This window comes from Poecile atricapillus, chromosome Z (genome assembly GCF_030490865.1).
Source record: "Poecile atricapillus isolate bPoeAtr1 chromosome Z, bPoeAtr1.hap1, whole genome shotgun sequence".
NCBI lineage: Eukaryota > Metazoa > Chordata > Aves > Passeriformes > Paridae > Poecile > Poecile atricapillus.
This window is the reverse complement of record NC_081289.1, coordinates 34,252,233-34,270,774: the sequence shown is the minus strand read 5'-3', so window position 1 is coordinate 34,270,774 and position 18,542 is coordinate 34,252,233. Positions and strand designations below refer to the sequence as shown.

Below are 18,542 nucleotides of genomic sequence, written 5' to 3'. Positions count from 1 at the left end.
AGGTGAGTATTTCATATCCTGCTGTAGAATACTGTTGTTCAAATAAAACCAGCTAAGTGACAGAATACTGAATAGAAAACAAATACTTTTCATAAATAGTATTCTAGATAATATGGTTACATTATTAACTTACCAAGGGTCTCAAAAATGTCTCTCTTGAACATTGTCTCTGCAATGCATGAAGCTTTTCCTGGAGGCATTGATTTTTGAAGTGTAAATCTTCTACAACAGAGTCTCGTGGGATTGCTTGCAGTGTTCTACATCAAAAAATGAATCAAGCCAAAACAAACAAATGGCTATTAATGCAGAAAAACATCCCTGAAGGTAAAAGCACTGTGAAATTCTCGATTTCTACACTGGATTTTCCTAGTGTTTCTAAGCTAGTTATTCTAAATCAATGTTGGTCATATTTCAGCTAATCCAAATGAATGGAAGATACTTGCTTTAGCAAAAGGAATCGGCTCTTTTCAGATGTGTACAGTTTCTATTACTCAGGTACATTATCCACTGTGACAGTGGATATACTGGTTAAGAATACATTTCCTAGCTGCACTTAGCAGTTCCAGTAACTTTCACCAACTCTAAATTGCTGTTAAAATTTTTCACAATAGCAGCCATATGTTTTTCATATTATTTAGCTTTTTAGAATAATGAACCAATGCTACATAGTCTCTGAACATGCACAACTACTCCCAAATACTTTTAAGTTAGTTCATCACAGACTCTAAGTTAAATTCCTTTTTACTGTTTTTTATTCTTGAAGTAAAGTTTGCCTATTGGAGACTATCTCATTCCATATATTTTTTTACTAATTTAGATTTCTCACTTTTTATATTATTTTAAAAAGCATCTCACCTCATGTGTGCAACTTCATTTTCTAACTCTAGATTCCGTTTTCTTAGTTCTTCCACTTCTTTTTCAGTTTCTGTGGCTCTTACTCCAACAACACGGTCAACAGTGACACCAGTAGTTTTCAGTCTCTTCTGTAGAGCAACTTTCTCTTTTTCAGTCCTGCAACATCCAGTAAATTTACATTTTCAAGTTTATTTGCTAACTTGCTTTCTTGAGGAGGAAATACTTTCTGTCTTAAAGAATCCACATTTGCATTTCATCTCCTCACTGAACCAAACCCCCTTTTTCTGTTTAACAAGGTTACTGTATAGACAGTAAAGCCTTACACCAAAATCCCAACACAGGGAATGGACATATGGTTGTTTCCTGAAAAGGCTTCAAACTCATAATCCTAGAATTGTCATTACTGCAGTAACACTACAAGTATCCAGTCCTAGCAACCTGATTAAATAATACCATCGTGAGAAACAGCCTGTCTTCATAAAGCTGTTACTTGCTTTATGAAAATAATAGAATGCTACACCAGGAAGCATAATAAGGACTTTAATTTTATCTTGAGACACTTTCTTCTGATAAAGGTAGTTGGCTTCCACAAGGGAAAGGATACCAGAGAAGTTAGTAGCCTGCTGCTTGAAAATTAACTAAACCTTTTAGTCTCAACAGCAATGTCAAATTCTCGCTATCGATCTTATAAACATAGCAAACTGCAATAATTACTGTATATCAAACATATCTGGATTTCCCTTACATCATAATTTTGAAGCTGAATCAATTAAAACCAACTCACTTTGTATAAATTTCTTTCAATGTATTCAACTGTTTAGATAAAGCATCTGCTTCTTTTTCCTTTTCCCTTAGTTTGTTCCGCAATCCTTCCATTTTGATTTGCCATTTTTTACCTTCATCCCATCTAATTATTTCCTCCTTGGAGGTCTGTGAAGAACATAAATAGATTATGTATTTCCCTTTTATTTCTTCTCTTAATGCAAAACAAGCAAACACATTTAAAAACTAAAAATGATATATCCTTCATTTATCAATTTAAAACAGGAAGCCATAGCAGGCATATATTATTTGCCATAGCTAAGTAGCAGTTTCTTCACATTTTTTCTCAAGTTCACTTTCCAACTTTTTAATTTTTTTCTTAAGCACATCCATCAGATTTTTTCATCAGCTTTGCTCTGAAAAATTCAGCTGGATACACTGCTATGATTGGTGTATAAAGCTAATGCAGCTGATTGCTCCTACCAAATTCTTCCTTAGCTTTTAATATTCCCTTTACAAATAAAAGGAGCGAAGCATTTTATGAAATTAGAGGTGCTAGTTCAATGTGTCCTTTTACTTCAAATTACACATTAGATTTAAGACAAAGTAGGTTTTTCATATGGTAATTTACAACAGATCTGTCTTCTACAACTCACCAGGGACTTGAATGCCCCTGTTGCACAGCTTCTTTTCCTACAAGAAATAGAATCTCTACTTAGAGTTAATAACTCAGTAACTATAAACTATACATTGGTTAAAACCTATAACTATAGGATCACAAGTGTCTACTGAAAAATCACAGTCAATATTCCTATCAGAAATTTTTGGTTTGGTTTGGGGATTTTTTTGTTTATTTTTAGTTGGAATTTTTCTTTCTCTGGTTATTCCCTGTACTTAATTTTCTGTTTTTGTTCTGAACAGTTACTGCTATAAAGCAATGGAATGAAAGGAAAATCTTGGAAAACAGGAAAAATGCATGCCAAGTGTGAGAAAAATATCTCTACACACAAAGCAACAGGTATTGAAAACATTTCAAATTAAATGAAAGTCTAAGTGCAGTCCTAGAATAATAATAAACATCATACATAAATACTTTGACTCTCAATATGCAAGTGTGCTATAATATTCCAGTACACTTTATAATTAATATGAGAAGCCACTAATTAGATAGTGACATAGTAACAAGCAAGAAACCAGGAAAACACTTAAACATTAACACAACTGTAGTCACTCAGAACTTCTTGAATGTGGAGATCACAATTGTCAAGAATAATCACTTATAGAGATACCATCCCTTTTAAAATTCACTCTTTTGCTCCTCAGTATTTTGTGCTTTTACTATCGCATTGGTTTCACAAAAGCACATTTGGCAGAACTTATGTAATCAATTTCACCGCTACCTAAACAATCTTCATTTTCTAAGATTTTGTAGAATTAAACATCCATTAGAAAAAGGCAGGAAAACATGAATATATCAGTACAAAGTAACAAGAGCAGTAATAAAGTACATGAGAAACATGAGAAGTTGCATCCATGAAACTACTTTTTTTCTGATCGAGTTTGGCTGGTATGTTTTAGAAGAAATAGGGAGACGTGAACAACCTCGGCTCGGCTAATGAGCTCTTTCAAAGCCATGATATAAATAGCACATACCTTGTCTTCTCTTAGACTCTTCTTTTCTGTTTCTTCACACTTCTTCTCAAGTTCACTTTCCAACTTTTTAATTTTTTTCTGAAGCACATCTATCAGATTTTGTTCATCAGCTTTGCTCTGAAAAATTACAGAATTTTAAAGCTTCAAGTTAAGTGACTACTGAGATTTTTTTCTCCAATCAAAAAACAAGGATTTTAATTCCAAATTGGCAAAACTAGTTTAAAACCTAAACAAACTTTTAAAAATTGTCTTCAAATTATTGTAGTATTGGAATGTAACTTTTCCCTCTGAACTGAATAATCAGCAGCAAGTAGATGAATTTTTAAAAAATAAATGGATGATTCTTCTGTAAATCCCTTACTTATCTTCTAAAACGGGAAACAGGGACAGCCAGGAAGAATACAAAATACCATTTTCCCAAGAAGCTATGAAAGTGGTTATTCAACTTCTCAGACTCTTCCAAACATTTCAAGAAGTTTTCTTTTAGCTGAGGCATAGAAACAAGCTAATAGCTTACATGTAACCCAACTGATGAGGAAAAAATAAACTTTTTAATCAAGTGTAAGATACTTACATTTTCATTCCCCCCAAAACCAGCTCCTCTATACAGAAACTTGACCAAGATCAAACATAGTTTGAAAAGTCACTTCTACCTGAATGCTACTGCTTAGCCTCCTAATCCGGTTCTTCAGTTCTTCATTTTCTTTTTCTATTTCATTTTTTTCCCTCGATATTTTAGAAAATGCTTTTTGTTTCTTCTGAAGCTCTTGGTTTAACTCATCCCTTTCATTAGACAATGACGTTTCCTTGTTTTTACTTATTTTAAGGTTATCTGTAAGTTTTGTAATTTGATTATTCAATTCCTCTATCTGTGTCTAGAAGAAAACAAAAAAGTCAGCAAAGGCCTGAAATCAGGTTGATCAACAATACAAAAAAGCAATACAATGACATTACCTAGTACTCACCGTAAGCCCCTTTGTTTCTCTGTCAACAATCTCTTGGACATTCATATATGCCTCTTTTTGTGATGCAGCAGAAATAATTTGCTGTTCAGCATTGGCAGTCATTTCTGCTCGGAGTTCTAGAAGTGCTTTACTCAAAGCCTGAAAATAATTAATTCAATTTTTTTGTAAGTGAAGATGCTGCTACAAAACAAGTGTCAGGGTTTAACATAGCTTGGTTTTTAGTTAAAGAGAAAATCTGTCAGTTATGGAAGTGATTCTCTGAGAGGACTGCTAACAGCTTTCTCTGGACTTTACACAGCTAATTAGCTGGCTAGTTTTGAATATTGACACACTGTTAAACCACTAAGAAAGCTGGACACACCTCTGTGAAGAGCACATTTGAAAACGAATAACGCCCGTAAAAAGCTCTCAAGTTTCTGGCCTTTGAACAGGACTGGGCACTGGGCAGGCCAGCCCTGCACAGACTGCGCGCCCGGGCCGGGCTCTGCTGTGGCGCTGGCCCCTTCCCGGGGACCCCATTGAGCCCCATCCCAGCGGAGCGGCTGGGGCTCCTTCCTAGTGGGACCGGGCCTTTTTTTGGCAGAGCCCACCGATCTCTTTTTTCCGGTGGCACCGCTGGGCCATCCCAAGGCCGGGAACAACCATGGGCCGGGACCGGCGCCGGGAGCGGCCTCGTGGCCGGCGCTGGAAGCAGCCCTGAGGCCGGGAGCGGCCACGGGGCCGGGACTGCTCGGCCGAAATCGGAGCGGCCGGGGCAGCGCCACGCAGCCACAGCTACAGTGGCATTGTTTGCAATGAACTTGGTTTGCTCAGCCCCTTTTAGCCAGCCATGCTGCGGAGAGAAGGACAAAAGTAGCGGCAGCAGCTTTTCATTTTTTTCGGCACCCCGCATGAAGAGAATACGCGGGGTGGCACCAGCAGCCGGCACAACTCGCATGGTGTCGGCAGAGGCCTCACAAGCAACAGCGGCACGACCAGCGACATCCTCAATGCAGAGCCTGGATGAGATCAATATTTTCAGCGCTGCAGAACTCCGTAAAAACTGTTTCAGTTGATATAAATTGAGAACAAATTAACCTATGAACACAAATTCTCTCCTGAATGAGGAAAAAAGAAAGGGTGAAGACACATAAATAAAACAACATGGGACACAGGTCAGTGAAGAAGAAGTGACAGTCTAGATGAGAAGAGATTGAGGAGATGCCTTAGTTTTGGGCTGAAATTCTCTTGTAAGGCTACGGTGAAGAGATAATTGATAAATCAGACTCTTTTTTTCCTCCTGTAACTCACAGAATGCATTGGGCAGATGTAGTATTCTAACCACAACCATGAACAGAGGCACCCACGCTGAAGTAGCTTGAACAGAAAAAGATGAAAGAAATAAAGTACCTTGCCCCAGGGATAGAAGAAGAAAACCTCTGTTCCTAGAGATAAGAGAACTTTTGTTTCTGTATTAGAACAGATCATTCTTAAGATTGCACCCCAATAACCTGAAATGGCCCATGGTGGTAGTTGTGGGAAAGGTACCAAAACTGTGGGAGGGACTTTCACACTGCAAACAGATTTTCCTTTCCTGGGTGGCTGATTTGCTGTGACACTGAAGCCACGAGAGAACTGTTTCTTGTGAGAAGTCTCCATGGCATGATAAGAGAGACTCTGCTCCCTAAGAGAACTGAAGAAAAACTATTTTTAAAGATGGTAAACTGACTGAAAGTCCCAGGTTTTGTCTTTTTATGTTGTCAGCAAGAAAGAAAAAAAAGTGTGGGGGGAGGAGAAGTGTTCTGAAGGGTAATTCTGATTTCTTATTATTTTTCTTTTAATTATGTTAATGAAGTTTTCATACCCTTTGAAGTTAGAGCCTGCTCCTCCTCCTAATCCTTATCTCACAGCAGAAAATGAGTAAAGAATTCTATTAGGTACATTGGTGTTTGGCCAGCACTAGACCCACTACAACAAGAAAAGGCATTTTTCTTTTACTTTGGCATGTTATGCGGTTATATTGTACCTCCTGCTCAGTGATACAGAGAATCCTTAACTGTTAGGAAAGATCTAGTATTCAAGTGACATAGAGATAAATTTTTATTGACTAACTTTGTGCTGGTTCTCTTTTATGGCTAACTGGCTCTTCAGCTGTTCCACCAGGTTTTTCAGTGTTGCTGTGGGTGCTCTATTATTTGCTTCTTTTTGGACCTCTAGTTCAGCTTTAACATTTGCTAATTCCTTCTCCTTCTGAGATAATATGTTCCTCAGTTCATTTGCTTCTTCTTTTATTTGTTCCACATCAAGTGTGTGCTTTTCTTGAAGCCTAATAGAAAAATAAGCATTAATAGGGTACAGTGTAATAATTAAGTTAGCAAACTCTAAATAAATCACAAAGGTCACAATATTTTATTTTTATTATTATTAAAGAAAAAGATAGTTAGATTTGGAAACAGCAAAGAAAAACTGACTCAACAAAGGCAGCCCCCATATAATAAGAGAATTACTCATGAAAGTCAGCAAAATTACATTATAGCATTGTTCATTTTCCTTCCTGGCCCTTACAGGTAAAGAAATCATCATATTTTTTCCTTTTCAAACATGGGTTAAACTTTCATGAGTTTAAACTTATTCAGCAGCAAACCCAAATGGATGTGTCATGAAAAGAAAAATGACTGAACACAAGCCAGCAAGTAATAAAGTAAATTAAAAACAATGTTCTTTTTCACTAAAAGGCACAAAGCTAACAACTAAACAGCATTTTTCCAAGCCACAGTATTAGCCCCAGTGAAGGACTACAGAGTAAAATAAATTTACAATTTCCAACTGTACTAACACTTTTGAGATTTTTTTTTCAGCTAGATCTTAAAGTAAGCAAAAAACATGTTAAATTTGATAGAACAGTCCTGTAGCAGCAATACATAATTGACTTGAACCACTTCAATTGTGACTTATGTTAATAGTTTAAAAACTTACTGGGCTCTGATTATCTCAAACTCATTGATTTTCAATACAGTAATTTGTTTTTGTTTCTCCAAATCAGACGATGTTTTCTGTAATTTTCCAACAAGTGAAGCAAGAGAATGATCCTGTTCTGCTACAGTTTGCTCTAAGTGACGAAAATATTTGCTGTTGGAAAGGGACATAGAAGTCTTTTTCCCTAACTCCTGTAAAACATAACAAATGCAAGTGATAAACATTTTCAACTTTATGCAAAAGATAAGCATTACTGATGCATTTTTAACTCATTCCTAAATATAATCAAGTATTAATAGCTACCATTTATTTACTGAGATGTGACTTTTAGTTCACAGAGAAACGGGTCATGCTGCTTTGAAAAGAGCTTTGTACATCTAATGATCAACAGAATACAGCAGAATACCGGTTTCACCTTATCATAAAGTGCAGAGAGAAATTTTGAATTGAAATGGGTTAGCTTAATATACCCATACACTGAATGAGAAGTGAAAGCAATATATAACCCGTATATAACCCTCTTCCCTAGAATTCTCCATGAATTCGGAGGATATGCAAAATGCCCATATATACGGATGTGGTAAATCTGGTTTTTAACACCTGACTTCTAATGCCTCTCATGTGAAATCTCTCAAAAACAATACAACAGTTATATATCAATGATATATATATATATAATCAGTTATTACTCACTTTTGACTGCAAAACTGTTCTTTCCAGCAACAATGCAAAAAATACAGGAACAACTTCACTAACTCTACAAATACACGACTCACCAAAGCAGTCTCTTTGAATTTATTAAGGGAATTGTCAGTGTACAAATCTAACTTCTGGTGTAGTACTCTTATGTCTTCCTCATGCTTCTTTGCTATTTCCTCTTGTTCCTGTTAGTTCAAAATAAAACTGGTGATGTACACTACCACAGAAAGTCATGAAACAGCAGTGCCTTCAAGTTGCTTGTTCACTCGTTGCTCAGTATTACTCCCCAGATTTTCCTCTAATTCTGTACGTTTTTAAAGTTCTTTTCTTCTAGCTATAATCAATATTTTTCTTCTTTTTTTCCTCTACACTATTGGGAAAAAAACATCAACTCTTGCAGTTTTAAGCTATGTAGCAAGTAGTATGGTGTAACAGCACAGAAGTTGGAGAACAAAACTGTTGGTGTTGGTCTTCACCAACTGTGACTTTCAGTATGGACAGTAATATCCATAACCAGGTACATTTTGAATTTATGTACTTTAGACTATAGTGTGATCCCATGGATGGAATGCTAGCACACAGAGCACAGCAGGCTCATTTTAAAACCGCATCTTCTGTTTTTTTTTTTTCCAAAAGAAATAGCTACATGTGTTAACCAAAGAACACTAAGCAAAGATGATAGAAAGTCTGCTTTGGAAATGTGCTTCGGATCACGCTACAACTGATGCATGTTTGGTATTGAAATATCTCTTTGACAAAATGTTTATGCTTTAAAATACACTTTATGGATATAAAGAAAAAACAATACAAACTATGCTTAAATAATATAAAGCATGCTTAAACACACTGTTTATGCTTTAAAAAATGCTTTAGCTTAAAATATGATTTAAGAATATCATCCATAAGTGTATGTCTTTTTTGTACTTTCCAAATACTACCAGATGCAATCTGCTGCAAATACTGAAAATCCCAAAGAAATATACAAAATATACCAAGACCATTTCATCAGAATTTTAATTTTCCTCATGCCCACTTTAATTCCTAGACAGACATTATATTTATAACCTCTCAACTAAGCAAACCTACTATTCTAAAAAGCTGAAAAATTCTATATGAATTTTCCTGATATGTAATTCTCTCTGTTCTGTGTGAGATCAGAAACCTTTCTTTTTAGATTTCACTAGCAATGAGAAAACAAAGAATTAACTAAAACACCTTGAAAATGAAAGAAATTTCAGAAAAACAAGTTTAATTACCTCTCTTGCTTTAGCAAGCATATGTTGGTATCTTCTTAACACTTCTTCCTTTTGATTTAATCTTGCTTGCATATTTGCAATGGTTTGATGAGCAATTTTCATGGCATGATGGTACTCTGAGTCATCTTCTTGTTTGCTAAAGTCAGCCATTATTTTCTCTCCTGATATTGCAGGTAATCGAAGTCTTAATTCATTTATAACTTTGTCTCTTGATATAACATTTTGTTCAGCTTTCCACAGAGCAGTCTCCTTTTCTTTTAATTTCTACAACAAAAGGCAATTTCTGCATTTCCAGAATTCAAACACTGCAAAAAGATCTTTTCAAGAAATGTAGCAGAAAGATTTGTCTAAATGTACATATAAACACAAAACACTTTTGACTGGGTTCTGTCTATATGGAATTGAAATGATGACAATGTCCCAGAATATCATAACTGTGTCTTCATGTATTTGCTTGACATAAGACACTTAAACAATTCATTTTGTCCTGCGAAATGAAGAAGCTGGTGTTTTACAAATTATTTAAGAATCACAAAGTATCTTCTGTAGCAGAGTAGCAATTTAACAACCCAAGATAAAAGTATTTTGTAGCACTTGCTAAATTTAACTAGGTATAGTCAACTGAATTTTGTACAGCAAGAGACATCTTACCCTACTAAATGGATGAATAAAAACATTAGAAAACTCTCCTTTATGATTTGTTCCAATGGAAAAAATATTTAATTTTACGCATAGTTTGATTATATTAGTTACATTTTCTGAGTGTTAAATATGTCCAAATGACACTTAAAAAAGGATATTTTTCATGGAATAAAAAAGTAAAAGAGTATGGAAACACAAACTTTGTCACTTTAAATTATAATTTGTACATTAAATTACCTCCTCCAGCGATCCACAGGTTGCCCTAGTTTCCAGTATTGTTCGAATATGTTCCTGAATCTTTTTTAAAGCCAACTCAAGTTGTTGTGGGATTGGCAAAGCAGGGTCTGGAACAGAGCCTGTAGCCTCTTCTAACTGCACAGAAAGATTAATATTCCTGTAATCTGACAGCTCTTAAAAACATGCTTATATGTGTACTTTTAGTGTATATACCTTTAAAGCTGTGCTAAGTATTTGAGTTTGTTGATGATCAAACTGGTCTAACTGGCGCTGCAGTTCTACTTCTCTCTGGTCCCAAGCCATTTCCCTTTCTTCATGAAACTGTAATAAATGTTTGATAAAAGTAATTTATTTATTGAAGGCAATGGGAATTTTATAGACAACTTCAACTGAAAAAATAGTTCCCAAAAAGTAAAACATTCAAACGATCTATTAAAAAGGATTAGGAAACCAAGATATAAACACCTGTGTTCAAACGTTATTAGAAAATCACTTAGTAAAATAAGGAACAGGATATTTTTTCAATAGCATGCAGGAATACATACCTTGTTCTGCTGTACAATTTCTTCTTCCAGGTTGCTGATTGTACATTCATATTCAGAAATTATATTACGCAAATACTTCACCTCTTCCTTTTGCTTGACTAATTCTCGACTGAGTTTAAGTTCCTGCAGATGGAGTTCCTCCATTTTCATGTGCCATTCAATTACCTTGCAATGAATAATACACAGTATATTATAATTTACCATAGGCCAACTAGATGCGGCTTCATTCCTTGGCTTTGAGACAGGATGGAACTTCTCAAACTAACTGGAAAACAGATATTTTGCCTTTTTAAGCTTCTTCACTTTTCTTCAGTGAGGGAGCATGACAAGAGTATGAAACTGCAAGGGGAATGACTGATAAGTGCAGCAGCCAACTGAAGAGGCAACAGGTTTCCCTTACACTGACAAAAGTGCATTGAAAACAATTTTCAAATGATCCAAGTTATACCTTATGTATCTGTCCAGACTGAACAAAAAAAAAAGCAAAAATTTTAGTTTGTATTTTCTAAAAGATCAAGAGAATTCCAAACCATTAAAAACTGTAGGTATACATAAAAATGCCCTTGTACTAAGAATAACAGACATGTCAAAACACTCTAGAAAAACATTTGAAAACTGACTTAAAACTAAAACATACCCAAAGCATTATAACTATTGCTTACATGCAGACAGCTTTTGTCACAACAGATATGATCATATCTTACAGTGATCTTGAAGAGAAGTGAGAAAGCCTTCTTAGATTTCAGGGTGACTTTGCTTACGGTTGCAAAATACGCTTAAGCAGAATTACATAAGCACAGCAATATTTCTAATCATGCTGTCTAAATTACTGCCCCTGGATTTTTTCTAAAAAAGACATGGATCTGGAAAGATTTCACTTCAACTCATGGAACAAAACTTCAGAATGCTACTCTGTATTTACCTTAATTAATTAATTAATTAAATTAAACATTTAATACAATTTAATATAACTGCATTTATAGTTAGAATCTAGTTCCTGTGTACCTTCATTGGGCATAAAAGATAATTAATACATATAACTGCACTGACTTTTACAGAAAGCGAAGTATGATAGCTGTCATATTCTACAAGTGTATTTTGAAATCAGTAAGTTTTACATTAAAACATATATTTAGAGAACAAACTGAGCTGAAACTTTATTTAAATAAGATAAGCAAAGCTTATTCAAAGCCATAAAATCACAAACCTTTTGAGCTCCTTTTGTATCCTTCAATGCACTTACTAATTCTTCTAAACTTTTCAGTTTCAACTCCAGCTCTAATGCTTTGTTTTCTGCATTTCGACGCTCCTGCTGGGCATGCTGAACTTCTTCCAAGATCTTCAGTTTGTCATTCTGTAGCTGAATCATTGTTTTAGAGAATTTTTCTTGCTGTGCTAAAGGCAGAGCACCACTAAACTGTCGCCGCAAAGACTGAACCGTCTGTTGTAAATGTTTGGCTCTATTTCTTCCTTCAAGTCGGGCAAAATATAAGGCTTGATCTCTCTCATCAAGTTTCTGCTCTAAACGTAGATTATGGATCTCCATCTTCTGTAGTTTCAATTTAAATTTCTCCAATTTGCCGACAGCAACAGACTCACTACCTTGAAGGGCTATGATATCTTGATGCAGTTTTGCAATAATTGCTTTTTCATCTGACTGTGCCTAAGAACAAAATTGATAGAACAAATTTATTTTTCATTTTAACACAGAATATGTTAACACAGTTTATATGTAAATATAAACAAACTACATTTTATATATATGAATTATATATTGCATCTATTTTATTCCACAGAGAAGAGTAAGAACCAGCCTCTAATAGGCTTTTAATTTTTCCACTATTGTTTCTACAGCCACATTTTAGAAGTACACCTTTTCAGACACTGATCTTAAAAATAGTCTCTTTCCAAAATACCAGAAACTGAGGAAAAAATGCGTACGTAAACTTAGAAGATATCGTAATGTAAAAGTTGACAAAAGTGTTGGATTTAAGGTCTCAAACCTCTCTATAATGTGAAACCAAATTATTTTAGCTAATAACAAAACAAAATAGGAAACCTATTGCAATTCTTCAATATTTACAAGTAATTTCTTGCCTTGAAAAAATTGATCAGACTTTCCTCACCATGAGTTTTTCCTTGACCATGAGCTATTAAAGATACAGGAATGAATACTACGTAAACAACACAGAAAAAGGTCAGGACCCGTAATAGCTTCACAGCTAGAAATGCATAAATGGAGAAGGGAATAATTAATTTAGTACAGAAATTTTGAAAAGGTATGGGCACTACAAGGACTAGCTTGCTAAGATTCTTCTGAAATACTTCTGCAGTTTTCGAATTCATTGCAAAATTATTTCATTTCTTCTCATTCCAGGGAAAAAAGAATCAGAAATGCAATTTTAATAAAGGCTGAATTTTACCTGATAATCTAAAATTTGCATTCTAAGATATTCCACTTCTTTATCTCTGTATTGCTGGCGTGCCTCCAGAGCTTCAACTTGTTTTTGTGCTACATCAGACAGTTCTCTTAACCTTCCAGGGAAAACAAGAGTATTGTGTCACTTGGAACCACTGAATAACTTATTATGTTTTTCTACATAGAAGATACTAAGAAAAGGTAGTTAATATGTTTCCTCATATCAAAACATTTGGACTTCACTCTTTTCAGCACACTCTACTGCCTAGAATTCTGGTTAAGAAAATTCTTCTGTATTGCCTCTCAACTTTTTCACAGGACATTTTCCTAAGTATTATACAGAAGTTTGCTAACAGTAACCTACTTCCATAAAACAATGCCATGGTTTTTTTACCTAAGCATCTCTGTCCTCTATTTCTCTCCTACTTCATGATACAAATATTCACTATTTTCTAAGTGCTCAAAATGTTTCATTCTCAATTCCCTTCTCTGCTTCTGCGAATCTAATAACTTATTTGCAGTGCCAAAATTCACTGCAAGTATCCCTATAGATTTTGCTGGTTTAGGCATATAAAAGGATTATATTAATTACTTGAAGACAAATGTTCTTATCAACATATCTAAAAAGCTCAGTTTTCCAATTTATGCAGAGTTAATCTCTTCTAAGCAAATGGAAAACCTCCCCCCTACTGTATCTTAACGTTTGAGATATGAGTCTTTCAAAGAAAAATCTGCTTTCCAATTAGTTCTATGAGATTTTCATATACAGAATGGGAGTTGTGGCACAGAAACAAAACCAACCCTAATTAGTGTAAAAATACTACTGTAAGTATCTAATTGCACAGTTACCCTATTTATCCAGGCCAGTACTTAATTCCTTGTTCAAATTAAAATGAAACAAATTGCATTCTTTATAGTCAGGGATTAAATACTTCATTTTCAATGCCAAGTTTGGCATGCATATATGCTCAAAAAAACAGGTATTGAAAATTGGATGTTAGTGATACACAAGTAGTGTATTATGTAAGACTAGTATGCCTGAATTTTCACACATTTCTGAATATACAGAATTCAAAATTTATAACTTCAAAGACTTACTTTGATACTTCAATCTTGAGCTCCATCTCACGCTTCTCTAGGTCCATAATTTGTCGTCTATCTGCATCACTTACTGCCTTACTTACACTCTTTGACAGTTCATCTCTTAAATCTTGTTCCACTTTCTGTGCCTCAAGATTGATTTTGGTGAGCTTAAAAAAATCAAAACCACAAATAAACAAACAAAATGGTATCCTAGGCACATAGCCGCTCAAACTCTGCAATGAAATAGCAGCACCAAAAGTACTTTTCTTTTTCAGTCATTACAAAATACAGTTCAGCGGTGATGAGGTTGTGTTCAAAAGCCAGTTTCCCTTACTCTTTCATTAAACATCTTTTCTTTTGCAGGATTCCATGCACATAGGAATGAATACACAATTTGGCACTGAAAAGAATTCTAAACTAAACACAATTTTTATCAGTGAATTGTCTTAAAATAGTTACTGCAATAACTTGCTCCTAAACTAAAATGGAAAGCAAAAATAAATTTAAAAAAAAAGACTATAAACACTTTAGGAAATTAACAGTTTTACAAATTTATGTACTGCTTTTTATAGTGGCATTGATAACACATAGAGGTTATAAATGCCAATACTGACAATAATGTTGTTCTTTTTTTTTTTTTTCTAAAACAACTTTCTTAATTGATATTCTTTCAAGGAGCCTGATTTTTCAAGTTGATTATCAAACACTGAGTAACCAATATTTCAACTCAAACCAAAAGACATTAAAAATAGGTAATCTATCTTAATCCTAACACAGAGAAATCCCAGGACTTAATCAGTGCATACATTTGCGGCCCATTATTCTGATAACACTTCTTAATAAAGTAAGTGATTTCCTAAACAAACAAAAAGAAGTGCAGGGTATCCTCATGTATCTGGAAAACTAAAAGTAGAATGCTGAAGTTGATTTATGAGTTAAAACAATGTATAGTAGACTTCTAGCTATCAGTTCTTACACTGGTATCACTTACAACTTTCATTAATTACATCCACACAACCTTGTTATCGCTTTCTCAAACAAAAAACCCAATTATTAGGATTGGCACTAGATTAGGAGGTACTGACAACAAGAGTATATGGAATAGAAAATGTATGTCCTGGAACTACAGAAATGGGGCAAAAAAGGGATACAGAGGTACTAGTAAGAAAGAATGGCATTAGGAGTTTATAAACTCAGAATGAAAGATGACCATCAGACCTAAAATAATAATAAACACAAAAGAGAATATGAAAAATGTGATGCTAGGGTGCATCACCTAAAGCATTTCATAGAGAAATGAAAGAACCTATTCCATCAGAAAAGGCTTCAGCAATACTACTGCTGAAAAGCTTTATACACTTTCAGTTACTCCATCTCCCAGATTAAGTCAAACCAAAACAATGTAACAAACATTACTAAAACGACAAAGAAACAGGGAGTCAAACCAGAACAATCTAAAATAGTTAGACTACACTCTAGCAAAGGACAAGGAGTGGAAATGAATACAATCTATCAGCATTCCTATCAATTATTATATTTCTGCCCTTGTGCTAAAATTATAGACCAGCAATGTCACAAGAACAAATCTGTAAAATTCCTATAAAGAAATTTATTGTAGAAACTATAATAAAGTCTCCTGTTAATAAAAAATAAATTTGTATAAGAAATTCAAATACAAATAGTGTGGGCAAAACACCCTAACAAGTTTAAAACTGATAGGAATACTAAGATTCATCAGCTTCAATGGCATGACTTTTATTTCTGTACTATAGACAATATGTGGCTTAGGACATGGCCAGACTGTAACAGAATCACAACAGTATCATTTGCACAAGGGATGTAAAGTTCTAACCTTTTTTGTTGAATAATTGGAAATGGAAAAATTAATAAGGAAATGAGATCATATGGATTAGACAAAAGCAATAACAAGTTTGGAAGAGACTGTTTTCTTGCAGTCTTCTGACAAAACTAGAAAATTATTTGTCAAGATGCTTATAATGTGCTTTACTATTAACTAACTTCTAAAATAAACTGCTGACAAATTGAATAGTTCTATTTTTATCAACGTCTTGCATATGCAAAATTGCAGCTTTTAAAGGCTGCAAAACTATTTTTTGCATCTTAAGCTTATTTGTTGACACAAATTGGTATTATTGATATAAATAATTTTTAAAAAGCTCAAAAATATGTTTTTAAGATATATCTAATTAGGTTGTTATATCTCAGCAGATTTACCTCAGCAAATTTTGTTTCCAATTCAAAATTACGTTCTTCTATTTGCTTTACAGTACTCCTTAAGTGTTCATACATTCGTTGTGAATGTTCTGCTCTCTGTCTTTCATTTAGTTCTTTCATTTCCAACATAGTGATTTTCTTAGAAATGGACAAAATCTCGCTGTTGGTTATTGCTTTTGTGGCTTTGTCCATGGCATTTTCATCCCCTACAAAAAAAAATACCTAAATTAAGAAATACACAAACCGATATAACTACGAAAATTATTTCCACCATGAATCTGAACATGAGTTTTGCTTTATCTGTGTCAAGTAAACTTTATCACAAAATCTGTGCTATTTTTTTTAAGCTGGAGGTATGGTTATCTTGTCTTACTACATGTATGAAAAGTATGTAATTTGAATAAAATACTGCTATCAATTATGAATGCATGTATCTGCAACCATGGTTATTGAGACTGAAAACTACTTTCAATGTAGCCTTTCACCTTATGCTTAATACAACTGGCAAATCTAAAGGAAATTTAATTTAAAATCTGTAAAAGAAACTGGATAAACGAGCTTTTCCCCAATAATGGCAATGAAATCTATACAGAGAAACCCCAGCTGTTAAGAAAGAATACTTTGTTACAAGGCGTGAAACCAGCAAAAAAGAAATCACATTCTTGACAACCTCTGAAACATTATTACTAACAGTCAAGTTAGAACATAGTAAGAAAAAAAATTCAGGTGATGTTGCATTAAAGCTTTTAAACCCTTGACCCAGTAACCCAAGAAAGTCAAAGCAGAGGAGTTTCAAGAGAAAAATACCAAATTTGGTTTTAGTCAAATAAAACATACAAACAAAAAAATTCACACAAAAATGCAGATCATTACTGAAGGACATTAAATAGATATGGTTAATTTTTTTTTTTTAATTTTATTTTCAGACACATCAATTTTAAAATATTTTACAGTAATACTTTAATACAGGATATACCATTTGGTGTTTAATGTTGCAATATAACTTTCATACTTGCCCAGTTTAGTCATCTGTTCCCAAGCTTCTTCTACAGTGTGAAGTTTTTCTTTCGTGATCTCCAGTTCCTTATTCAATGAATTTATCTGTGCTTTCAAGGATTCATTCTCACGCTATATGACAGAAAAGTTGCAATGTAACAGCAAACTATTTAATTGTAGCAGAATTCATGTTTAGTATCTACAAAATCTTTCAGATTAACAGACTTTACCTGTGTGTGACCCACAACCTACATATATGGCAACAGAAGAGTACATATTTGTAAAGTGCGTATGTTTTATAAGTGTAAAAATGTCAGTCTTTATCCACTGTATCTTACTGTCACAGCTAATAATGCAGTGAATATTTATTACCAGTGACTGTGATTCAGACAACATCTAGAATTAGATGAGAAAACACTTGTTTGTCATACTAAGCACCTCATTGACAGTGGAAAGAAATCCTTCTGGATGATTACTTCATCCCACAAAGAATACTTCATTTTGCACATAAATACCTATTTGAGACAGATCAGACATTTCTTTTCGTTCTTTTAGGGGTTCAGTATGATACCAAATACTACTTTTGTAAATGTTCCTTCACTCCTCCAAACAGCAAATACAATTTTACACATTAAACAAAAACCAAATTGAATACTTCATATTATTTTCAATTTTTAGTTTTCTGAACATGTTTTTAGTTGATAAATTATTCTCTAGCTCTATGAAGTTGCTGAAACAGGCAATGCAAGTTTTCATACGCTCAAAATTCCATACAATAGACATAGAAGTCCTTCATTCTTTACCCGCCATGAAAAGTGGGAGGTAGTAACATATCTTTGAAGCTAACTTCACACTTCTTGATAAGAAACTCCCTTTTACTTCGGAATAAAAGTTCACAGGAAGAGTTAAATATTTGCAGTGCCTACAATATTTTGCAAGCACATTATCAACCATCTTTGGCTTCTTTTATGGAAGTAAAATTCCAAAGCTTTGCTCTTTTTGAAACATTTTGTTCCTGTGAAAGCTAGGAATTAGTAAGAGCATATACTTTGAAAGAAAGCTTTGAAAGTGTTTACATTCATTCTACTTTCTTTATGACCTCCAAAACTGAGGATGATAGTAAATATTCCTTCTGCCAGCCTTGTTTTAGTAATCAAAGAACTAAAAATAATCGCTGAGAGAACATATCCAAAGCTTAGTTTAAAGAACAAATAAACAAAAAAACAAAGAACTGAAATGA

The 18,542-nt window shown here is 34.0% G+C and overlaps 1 protein-coding gene across 3 annotated transcripts in view; it reads right to left on the bottom strand.

Annotated features, from left to right (window-relative positions):
* LOC131593132 (centrosomal protein of 290 kDa-like) overlaps positions 1–18,542 on the bottom strand; it is a 50,148-nt gene that overhangs the window by 10,612 nt on the left and 20,994 nt on the right. For all 3 annotated transcript variants that reach the window (XM_058865387.1, XM_058865388.1, XM_058865389.1), the window contains exons 27-44: positions 17,323–17,434; positions 16,307–16,512; positions 14,087–14,238; positions 12,993–13,104; positions 11,777–12,232; positions 10,570–10,734; positions 10,238–10,345; positions 10,025–10,159; positions 9,146–9,409; positions 7,967–8,074; positions 7,191–7,381; positions 6,327–6,540; positions 4,236–4,373; positions 3,924–4,145; positions 3,271–3,387; positions 1,640–1,785; positions 856–1,011; positions 134–257 (exon numbers count right to left, since the gene is read on the bottom strand). In XM_058865387.1, coding sequence (XP_058721370.1) covers positions 134–257; positions 856–1,011; positions 1,640–1,785; positions 3,271–3,387; positions 3,924–4,145; positions 4,236–4,373; positions 6,327–6,540; positions 7,191–7,381; positions 7,967–8,074; positions 9,146–9,409; positions 10,025–10,159; positions 10,238–10,345; positions 10,570–10,734; positions 11,777–12,232; positions 12,993–13,104; positions 14,087–14,238; positions 16,307–16,512; positions 17,323–17,434 — 3,126 coding nt within the window. The remainder of the gene's footprint in view (positions 1–133; positions 258–855; positions 1,012–1,639; positions 1,786–3,270; positions 3,388–3,923; positions 4,146–4,235; positions 4,374–6,326; positions 6,541–7,190; positions 7,382–7,966; positions 8,075–9,145; positions 9,410–10,024; positions 10,160–10,237; positions 10,346–10,569; positions 10,735–11,776; positions 12,233–12,992; positions 13,105–14,086; positions 14,239–16,306; positions 16,513–17,322; positions 17,435–18,542) is intronic.